Source organism: Drosophila santomea, chromosome 3R, assembly GCF_016746245.2.
Source record: "Drosophila santomea strain STO CAGO 1482 chromosome 3R, Prin_Dsan_1.1, whole genome shotgun sequence".
NCBI classification, from domain to species: Eukaryota; Metazoa; Arthropoda; class Insecta; order Diptera; family Drosophilidae; genus Drosophila; species Drosophila santomea.
In genome coordinates this window covers 7,622,537-7,634,001 of record NC_053019.2, presented here as the reverse complement: position 1 = coordinate 7,634,001, position 11,465 = coordinate 7,622,537, and the positions used below count along the sequence as shown (strand labels likewise).

General features: G+C 40.0%; 1 protein-coding gene across 6 annotated transcripts in view; it reads right to left on the bottom strand.

Annotated features, from left to right (window-relative positions):
• Positions 1-459: 459 nt before the first annotated feature.
• Positions 460-11,465, bottom strand: part of LOC120451545 (homeotic protein antennapedia) — a 103,985-nt gene continuing 92,979 nt past the window's right edge. For all 6 annotated transcript variants that reach the window (XM_039635327.1, XM_039635330.1, XM_039635331.1 and 3 more), the window contains one exon: positions 460-2,748. In XM_039635327.1, the coding sequence (XP_039491261.1) occupies positions 2,498-2,748 (251 nt within the window). In that variant the 3' untranslated portion in view covers positions 460-2,497. The remainder of the gene's footprint in view (positions 2,749-11,465) is intronic.

The window sequence follows — 11,465 nt, the reverse complement described above, 5'->3', positions numbered from 1 at the left end:
TGAGCTCCTGACTGGCTCAAAGATCGGGTTGAGTCAACCTGAAGTGAGTTTATGCGGGTGGAGCAGCTGCTGATCGTGGTCTTCGGGTCCGGGGCTCAGGTGTCTGGGTTGGCCATTGGTCAGTGCTTTGTTAATGCCAATTGATTAATCGCTTATTATGATGTCAGATTAATAAGATCGTTTCAAAAATGGTCCGCAGTCGAGGCCTGCAAAAAAAAAATGTTTAGTGACTTTAACCACGTGAAAATGATATATCAATTCAGTGCTTACCCTCTGACGTAATCAGTGGCCTTAGAAAATCTCCATTCATGCGATTAGTGTACAATAAAGATCCCTGGGGATATACAAAAATTATTAGTTTAATACAAAATAATTAAATTAAAAAACTTACCTTCGCTCTTAGGAGCTCCAGACAACTAGGATTCACTAAAATAACCCATCCTAATAATAGACGCCTCGTAATAAATTTTTAAATACTATATTTTTATTATAAATATTACAAATAAAAACAAAATCTCATTTGTAATTTAATTATAATATTCTTTATGCTTTTCGCTTTGCAGCCCTTCCACTGCGTTCTCCGTTCACTTCTTCACACTAACGTTTAAATTTTATTTACAACAAATTGTTTAGCTTCCACATTTCGTTCCAATTTCGCACAAATGCTTGGGTTTATTTAATGTTTTAGTTTGTTTCAAATATATATATTGTATTCAACGCTTTCAAATTTTGTTTCTTGTGAATTTCTACTTTCTATATATTTTTTTCTTTTCTTTTTTTTTAATAATTTTCATAATTGAAACTTAAATAATTAGTTTCTTACAGAATGAGGCCGAAAGTTACGTATCTGGATTGAGTTGAATTTTGCTCTCAAGGTTGTTTAGCCAATACTTCGCTAAGTTTTTTCAGATTTATCTTGACTATTCTGTTCTATTGCAAATCACAAATCCTTTCACCTGGGATTGGATTGGGAATTGGGCTGGGAAGGGAAATGGGATTTCTGGGGAATTTACAAACGAAACACTCTATAAAGTTACATGTTTTGTATTAGGCTTGTTAAATATATATATCTACATATAAACATATCATACTTTATAGTTTTTCATTCCGTTCTCCTTTTTTTCTCCTTCGTTCCTTTGACTTTGGTATATGGATTTCCACAGATGGCGTGGAAAATGAGTTTAAGTTACGTACACATACATTAATATAGTTGTTAGGCAAATATTCATATATAAATCGTTCGGTTGCTCTTTCAAAATGGGTTCCCTAATTTCTCGTATAATAATGCATTTTAATTTACTACTTTACAGGGGTTTCGTTAGAATTCATTGTTTATACATTTATTTTGTGTTCCTCTGTTAACAATTTTTATTTCTCTTCTTCACTTGCCAATTGATATTTTTTTTAATTCGGTATACTTTATATCCTTTTCGACCTAATTCGATTTTTGTTTTTTGCAAGAACTAAAGATTGCACAAGAAATTACATACAAAAGAAAGTACAGAGATAATGGGTATTTAAACCAAAAAAAAAGAGGAACTCTCCAATCGGTTAAGCTTAAATATCCAGTTGCGAGTTTTCTAAAGTTGAATTGCCGTAGAAATTTACATACATCTTTTTTAGGTTGGCCAATCTTTTGCTATTTATTTTCATTTATAAGCTTCTGCCAGTTTATGGGTTTTACTTGTATTATATGTGCAAAACGTTTAGTTTACTTTAAGCAACGCTCTTTCGTGGTTTTGGTTTTTTTTTGTCTAAAAGTGCGACATTCACCTAGATCAAAGTTTTCTGTTATCATGTTCAGAGCTATTTAAAATGTATAGGTTTCACGAACTATCATGCAATGGATTGTGATGCCATTTGTTTTTTTTTTTTATTTTTATTGGATTTTACTTTATATTTTTGCGCTAGGATTGCTACAAACATTGATTTAGTTTAATCTTTATGTTTTAGGCTTAGGTTTTATGCTGGGGTGTATGTATAAGTTATTCGTACAGTACTTATGACGCGTAGAACTAATGTTGTAGTATATATGCTTCATATATAGTTATTTATATATTACTCCTTGCCTTCAGCTTTACTTGGTATCATTTAAAGTTATTCATATATTTATGTGTATATATACGCATTATAGTTAAATATAGCTTATTTAGATCTGAGGTCACATGAGTTGGTTTTGTTTGAGTTTTACGCTTTACTTGTATCTTTATCGTAATCGCTATCTTTACGTTTATCTTATTTCGCTTTCTCCACTTGCCTTTCGTGTACAATTAAATAATAAGTAGAAAATAATAACAATTAACTAAGTTGTAGGTAGAGTTCTCAGCTCTTCTCTTTGTTTAGTTTAGTTTAGTTTAGGTTTGTTCACGCGAAGTTCAACGGATTGGATAGTTAATAGATAGTCCTCAGGGATCGAAGTAAATTCATTGCGCTCTCCAAACTAACGTAAATTTTATTTAGATAGAAATTTCATTTAACTGGGTAGACTCCGTCGATCCTACTGCGGACTGTTGGGTGGCGTTATCTCGTCGCCTTCTCCTCCGGATCCCGGCTCGCCCTTCGTCTTGTTCTCCTTCTTCCACTTCATGCGCCGATTCTGGAACCAAATCTTTATCTGGCGCTCCGTGAGACACAGGGCGTGGGCGATCTCGATCCTCCGTCGACGGGTCAAATAGCGATTAAAGTGAAACTCCTTCTCCAGTTCTAGAGTCTGGTACCGGGTGTACGTCTGCCTTCCGCGTTTGCGTTCTGTTGGTTCCAAGTAAATAAAACAATTTTCACAATTAAAATCAATGCAATGCATGACCGGCCACCAAATCAACGACAACAAATTCTACAATATCTACAGGTCCACTATAGTGCATACGACAACCAGAGCTGGAGTAAATGTATATATACTTATTTATTTATTGTTGTCTTGTATTTTTTTGTTCTTTTTTTCTCCCGGAGAATCGGACGAGGGATCAGGGAATGGGTAACCCAAAACCACATGAAGCGAGGCGCTGCGACTCTGAAACTGAGGCTGATTAAAAGACAACCTTACCGAATTCGGATATTTGTACTTGTCAAAAAAAAAGAGAAAAAAAAAACAGAGCCTACAACAGGTCTGTGGTGAGAGGTAGGAGGCCGAAGAGGTGTCTCCGATAGGAACTCCGGGTTTGATTTTCAAGCCATACCCTTTTTAGAGGTATAAAGACTATAAGGGGCATTCAGAAAACACTTATGAAAGTATAGCATAATCATAAACCGTTTGTAGGTTTCGTGTAATTTTAATTGGATTAGTATACCTAGGTTTTTTGTACTAATTAAATTTATATGTTATAAATTCTATATAAATTATTTTATTTTATTTTAGCTTGGAGCAATCATCGTTCGTTTATGCCCGAATTTCGGTTTTACTTGTGGATTAAACTCGGCGGAGATTTCATGGGCATCAAGCGGCGAGCAGACAAGGTAACTAATTATGCCCCAATGCGGTCTGTCCGTCGTTCATCTGCCCGTCCGTCCTTCTGTCCGTAAAGCAGAGAGGTATCATGCCGCTGATTCAGGCAAGTGCAGTTTCACCTTCGAGTCCCGCTTCAGCCCCCCGAGCTTCTCCCCTTTGGACGGTAGCTGAGCATAACTGTAAAATAATTCGGCATAATTACGAAGGCTGCCCCTCCTCCTCGAAAGAGCTCCATTTTGAAAGCAACCAACCAAATGAGTTCGGCGCCTAATGACACTAACTATAATTATAATTTCGGTAATGACAAAAAAAAGAGCTTCGTGAAAATGTCGGGAAAAAATATGTCAAATATAATACGCAGCAGCAAATATTATAATTGTCAATGGCGAAGGTAGGTAATTGAAATGGGTTGCTAGCGTGAGAAGCCATTATTCGGGTGGAGTTTTCCCGCCCGCCTATCGACTGCTTTTCCTGAGATGGTTTTTTGGGCTTGGAAAATGCCCGGCCGGAAATTGAAAGGCGACCACAGCACAGCAGCATTGGCATTGCGGTGGCTTTTGAACAACCACGCCAAGCGGCAATCAGTTGAAGCCACTTCACCCCAAAAACGCAGCCCCCGAGGTGGGCAGTCTTAACTATTTTTTAATAACATCTTCAGCATTTGTCTTGCTCAACTCGCTCGACCAATTTTTTCTATTTTAATATTTTATTTTTTTTTTGTGTCTTCCATCTCGGGCTCGAGGTCATTACATCATAAGCTTTTTTATGTATTTTTTCTTTCGTTTTTTTTTTTGTATTTTATGCGGCAACCATTAAGGCGCGCGGATCCAAATCATGTAGAACAGGGGGCGGAGGTGGTGATGTACACAGGGGACCAGCACAGCGGTGGTCAGAGCAGCTACCTTCTTTTAAATGACACGGCTGATGCCATGTCTATAACCCGAGGCGTTCGCATTTAATCATCATCATTTAGACGAGTCGCTGTGCCGGCAAAAAATCTTGAAAGATTTGTGGCAAAAAGCGTGCGTGGTCATCCCCCTCGCCATCCGCATCCATCCTTGCAGTCCGCGAAGAATCCACGAGGCGAAGTCCAAAGAGTTGAGTATTAGGTGCGGATTAAGAGCGGAATAAATGGGTTGGACTTTCCCCCCAGATGATAGATAGCAAATGGGAGGAGGTACAAGGGCGTATGATATTGGAAAGTATATAGTATACATATATGCAACCAAATATTTAATGTATATTTTATTTTAAACATAATCGAATACCAAGGCTTGCAATTATCACTCACTTTCCAAATCAAATACACTTCACTTGCGTCAGCCCATTACCATTCCTGTGCTTCCCATCTGATTACTATCTTATTCTCCAGCGGTACACGTTCAGCACATGACCATTTCCATTTCCATTTCCATTTTCATTACCATTTGCATTTCCACACCCTTTCGACGTACAGAAGCTTTTGCTAATAATTAGCAACACAAAGCTGTACGCCTGCCCCTCATGCATTGCAAATAAATGATTATTTTAATTGAAGAAAACACCTACAAGTTATGCACACAAGACGTGCATCTCGCCGGAAAACTAAATACACTCGAGGGGCGGAGATTATGTCTGGCAATGTCTGTGCATTGGCAATTTAAGAGCGGGCGCTCTCAGAAATTTGTTTTTAATGATATATAATATTTCCATCACTCAGAATACAAGAAGAAACATTTGTATAAAAAAAAGTAAGGAAGAACCATGAAATACTTGTTTTTCTATATACTTTTAAGGCGAGTGGTGATCAGTTAGGGCGCCCCTTTTTTCTGGGCAGGAGCTTCGAACTCAGCGCTGAGAAATTATTATAAACGCATTAATGGCGCTTTGGGAAGGGAAGCCAAGGGCAGGGGAAAGTGGAACCCGAGGTGGAGGTATCAACAACAGAAATATAATAAAGGTGAAACAATTAATATGAGGAGTAGCGATATATGTGAAGTAGCAACGTCAAACCTCAGAGGTTCTCCGCTCCCCTGCCACGCCCCCGCCCCGCTGTCCCTCCCCCTCCTCACCCCCCCTCAGACGGCTCATACATCTAAAGTGGCTGAGTGGTTGACTGGCGTACCGAGTGGACCGAGAGCATTAATGCTTTTTGATATGAAAGCGTATTGTAATTAAATTGCGATTAGGCCACCATTTTAACCATTTTACTCGTTTATTACACTGCTCCGGCTCCATAATGGATTTTATTTCATTTGCTTCCCCCTTCCCCCTGCCCCTCCGTCGTCCACCAACCGGGCACACACAATTACATTAGCGGCAGCTATTGGCTGTACGTGTGTCGGTTAACGTTTAAAGGAAATCATTAAAATAATTGCTAACAACATTTTATGGAATTCGTTGAAGCAGGAAAAATTAAAAAGCATTATTTAATAGCTGAAAAAATTCTATTTTATAATGCCCGCAGTGAATTATTATATTGGCACGGATTGCTTTTTCATCACACACGCGCTACGCTGTGCGGAACTATAAAAACGGCCAGCATCGTGCGAGAAAGTGGAAAAAATGCAACAAAAAATTCTAGGGGAAAATTCAGGAAAATAAGGGGACTCTTGGCCTCGTTATTTAATATGTAATAAATGTTAAATGGATTGGTGTTTTTTCTATTACTGTGAACTTAGAAGATAGAAGATATTTCCAATAATTGCTTATTTTGCATCCAGTTTCCATTCGTAAACAGACAAAATGGAATGGAATTACTGCTAATAACCTCCAAATAGATGACTTGGCCCCAGGTTAAGGCTATATCCATTCGCAACTGCAGTTGGGTGGTCGCTGCAGCACTGGCAGTTATCTTGGCCAAAAACACACTCGTCATGCAACAAATACAAAATGCATTTAGCAGCAAGCAAAACGAAACTTAAACAAGTACAAGCCGTCGAGCAAAAAAAGCTCACATCAAATGCGAGTAAATGTTTTTTTAATTGCGGAAATTACAGACAAACGCAAGCCGCCGCAACAAAGCTGGAAAATTATTATTATTTATGATCGTAAGTTGATAAATTTTTCATTCAGCTGAAGAGTGTTCGTGTGTGGCATTTTGTAAAAAACAAGACGAATACCGGTGCTTGATGTCACTTTATTCTCCCCGCTGTTCTGGTCCGAATCTGCCAACTCATTCGATGACTTTGTGCCAACTAAACAGAGGGGTTAAGGGAGGGGGCTTCGGCGAAAAATTGAAGTGGGTGCTGCGTTCCAGCGAAAAAGTTTTCCTCCAATTTGATTGTTTTGCATATTTGACGTATTTTTTCCGTCGCTAACTTTTCACTTGATGTTTTTTCACAACCTTCGGGGAGTTTGCCCAAAAGGAGCAGGAATAAATTCATCCCAAAATCCTTCTGAGGTTTGATGTCATCTATTTCACTTTTTCCCTTTTTTAATTAAGTTCAAGAATTTTTGTTTTTATTTTTCGAGGTAAGAGCAACAATTAAATATTGCCATTGACCATTTGATTATTTGTATGGCAGTCTTTTTTAATTTCCATCTGGATGCCCTTTTACATCTGGTTATATTCTCAGGAGACCCGACAACGTTTTTAATTTGGGACTTGTTAAGCACTTAAGAGGGTTAAAAATCGACGAAAGTTGATAAAAAATGGAGTCCAAAATCAAAGAAGAGAGGAACTAAAAGGATCGCCAAGGAGTTGACTTGGGGCTTATAAATGCATTCATTTCAAGGAAATGTGTAGGGGGACCTCAAACTTTATTTAGTTATCGTTTAAACAAAAGCAAAACGTGAACTGGAGGGGAAACGAAAAACTATGCGCGCCATCTGATTGTTGTTGCGGGCTATTCTTTTTTCGGCCGCTCCGCTTTCTTACCACCGTTTCGGTATCCTACACTTAGAAAAGTGATGGTCAAAACTAAAATATATTGTACTCAAACTGGGTAAAAATGCGTTTCTTACTTATTTACTATATTATTTACTATAAATAAAGCAAATGCGCAGTTCAAGAAAGAGTTCGGAAAACAAAAGATGCGCTTTTCCCAGTGCATGCCCTCCATTCCCCCATTTTGGATGCTCACTGGGGCCATGGCTACCCATGTCAAAACATTTGACAGCTGACTAAAACACGCTATGCGAGAAACGCGAGAGAGAGCAGGCATTCAGTCAGGCTTATACTTATATCAAGTATCCCTGAGCAGCTGAAACTTCCTTCTCTCTCTCCCTCTCTCCCTCTCTCTCTCCCTCGCTTGCCATCCCGCTCTCTCTAATGGCCGCTGGCCGGCAGCCATTGAAACATGTGGCTGACACTGACGACGTCAGGATGTTGGGGCGGAAACTGGAGAGGATGCCCTTGTTCAATAGGAATTAGGCTAGTGGGCCTGGGTAATCGTAATCACAACTATGATGAAAGCAAATAGGAATGCAACTCAGTTTCAATCGAGTTATTTAAAAAAATATAAGGCATTATCACAAGCGGAACTAAAACTTCTAAGATGCGCAAACATTTAAAAATCATTTTATCATTAGTACAGCCTAATTTTCTAAGTTTCAAAACTCTTTTGTAATGATTTATAGTTGCTGTATTGATTTAATTAATTATTAATCGTTGTATTATGTAGTATATATTTTCTACAAGTTTGGTTTACATATATGTATACGAGTCTTAAAAACAATTTTACTTTCGAAAATGTACTTAAATGGTAATTTTCCCTAATTGAAATAATTGCAAGGGCTTCACCTTCGGGACCTGCCGTCCTTTCTCCCAGTCCAGTGCATAACCTCAATTAATATTTCATAACTAGTTAGGATATGCCTGCATTCCTATTCCGCCATCAGATACATTTTAAAAGGAATCGAAACGCCGAACCGCGACCGCAGGAGGCCCAAGAGCTTCCTCACTTCATTGCTGCATGAATAATATTCGTAATTTGTCAAAAGGTTGGCCAAATCCCAAAATACAAAAACAGCAGCGGCCCCAAACAGAACAGAACAGAACAGAAGATGAAGAAAAAATGGAATGCGAAAACAGAGCTGCGATTGAGCCACATTCGGGATGGCCCCGAATGCCTCTCCCATGTCCAAAACTGACCCATCTCCGAGTGCTGGGCCCCCAAGGACCTTTGGCGAGCTGTTGCCATTATTTTTCGCTCCTCAGCTGGCCACAAAGCCAGGGGCGTGCGCGGCGGCGGGGGCGGGGTCGTGGAGAAAGGGGATGGTTCTGCCAAAATAAAAGCGAAATTTCCTCTTCGCATTTGCTGCGCTTTATTAAACTTTTCCACCCAGTGCTACAGAATGTTGGAAATCCCCAAAGTTCCTGTGTCATTTTTTGTGCTCCACGTTGCTCAAATTTTTTGACAGACCCTGTCAGAGCAGAGGGGTGAGTTTTTCTATATGTATGCGAATATATTTAGAAAAAATCTTCACGCACTTGGCAAATTATCTTTTGATCCGGCCGCTTAAATTGCCAGCGGCACAAAAAAGGTGATGGTGTAGTGATTGCAACTACGAAATAGCTGGTATCCTGTGTTTTTTAATCCTAAGTAGGATATATTTCCGCCAAGTAGTTTTGGCTTAAAATCATACAAATATAAGCTAGTAGAAATATAAGATAAAAATTTAAATATAAGATAATTGCATAATAAATGATATTAAAGAAGAATACAGCCTTCCACAGCTACAACGGAACTTCGGTATAGGGTATGTATGGCAGAGGAAAATACGTTAACACAATTTCACTTTGGGTGGACACATCTAAGCCGGGCCAATCGTCTGCCTAAGTAGTTGTCCTCCGTCCTCCGTCCGCCGCCCACTGTCGCTCTCGTGCCATCGAAAAGTAGTTTGCGCGCAAATCCTCAAGTTAAGCAAAACTCTCCAGGACATTAAGTGCAGCGCCAACAGACAACAAAGTCCAAGGATGGAAAAGTTCGCCCTCCGCTCCGTGGAACCCGGCAAATGCCAAACGGATGATGGCCGGGATCAACGTTTTACCAAAGCCAGAGCAAAAGTTTTTCCAGCAGACAACGTGCAACTTTTTGGCCAGCGAGAAGTTCTTTTCATTGTCTTGAACCCCACTCACTGACAGCTTTCAGGGGCAGAGGAGTGGAAACTGTCGCTTATAATGCGCACAATGAAGTGCACTTTTCCCGCTCGTCCTGGCCAGAATTGAAAAGTGCTCAGCTTTGGCTCTGCTGGCATAAATATTTCCATTTTGTGTAAGCGAGAGATTTCCCCGGCAATCTCAGTGAATCACAATGAGCGCTTCTGACAGCGGCAATAAAAAATGCATTTACTCGACAGCAACTACACCAAACTTTAGGTACCCAATAAATGCACTGTTGCCAATTTAAATGGTCAATCTTACTCGCTCTATAGGTTAAAACTTCCTTTTTTAAATATTATTAATTATTCAATTTAGCACATGGTAAAAATGACCACAAACACTATTTCACTCTTTGAATAATCTACGAGATTTAAGGGGTATTTGCTGTATGTGTGGAAATGAAAGCAAAGGAGGCCAGCCAAACACTTGTTGCAAAAATTTGTTGACTGTCGCTTTAATTTATGACCCAAAACTCCAGCATCAAAAGGACTTGGCTTGGAGTGCAAGTTGCCTCCTCTACTCGCAGCGAATTATCAAATAGAAGAAAGACAAAAAAGGGGAAAGAGGCGGAAATCGAGCTGAACTTGGTAAATATCCAAACAACATTAGGTCGGGAAAGCCGACTGAAGGGCCACAGAGTTTCCAGGTCCCATTGTGCTGAATGCCATCATGAGTTACAACTTAATTGAAACGAAGCTTCGTTTCCCCACACTTTTTTTAGCATCGGAAGACGCGGAGCAGACTCTTCTCGCCTTGCCCAGTCACGATCGGAACCTTTGTGGCACCTTTATCTTTTTATTTGTTGCCTAATGCACGCTTGAAAAATGTCCAGGCGTTAAGTAGTTGCAATCGTGTTACAGTGGAGTTGGGAATTGGGCGAAATATATAGGAATTTTATATAGAAACTAATGGATTTTGCTGGCTACACAGGGGCTTTCTAAACTGATAACGGATAGGCATCTAACTGGAAAGTTAACCAGTTGCTCTCAGTACGGAAAGGTATATTTAAAATGTGTGTATGGTATCCATACACTCAAAATGTAATTATTATTATATCAGGTTCATTTTTCAAAATAAATGAATGAATACAAAGTCCAGGGGTAACTGAAACTTTAACCCAGACCAACCCTAGCCAATCCCTCAACGTAGATCTGATCCATTTCGCCAGGCGCCTGAGGCCGTTGGGCAATCTTCGATTATTTGTCCCACTGTCTCCGAGTTTTTATGGGCTATGCAAAATGCAAAATGCAGCGAGCACGGAGGAGGAGGAAGCGCAGCGCAGGCGAGGCAAAAACCTAAGCAGAAATAAACTCGTATGCATTTAATCATCGTAACTTAAGCCCGGGATCATGTTGTGGCACAGTGAGAATGCCGCAGTTGCCGCCGCGGGAGATGCAGACCGAGCTTTGGGCCAACTCCAGCTTTAATTCTCCAGGCTCCTTCCCCCTCATCCTCTCTGACCGCTTAATTTTTAATAAAAAAAGAAAGAGAAGCAAAAAGTCCAGAAAGGAGTGTATAATAAGAGAAAAGAGGGGAAAACTTCATGTCACCGCGGAGCCTGCCTTCCATCGCGTTATTTTTTGAGGCGCGTTCTTTTTATTTTTTGCACCGCCGCGCAGGATGAGGGAGGGGATTAAGACGACGAAGTGGCCACTGCGGAGTGGTGCTATGAATGGAGCCTCGGCGTGTTCTGGAGATTAATAAATTGATGGCATCCATTGCACATAACGTGTAACTAATGGCGCTCATCAATTCTGCTTTACATCTCAATCTGGCTTTGGCGAAAAAATACAGCCGGCTACAAACAAAAAACCACAAAAGCATCTAGAGTACTGGGTACGGGTAGAACTCCTTGGACTCCGCAATGACCGGGACAAGCGAGCAGGTCGGCTGGAGGGCGAGGAAAAGGAAAAGGAACCGACCACTTGAGGCCTG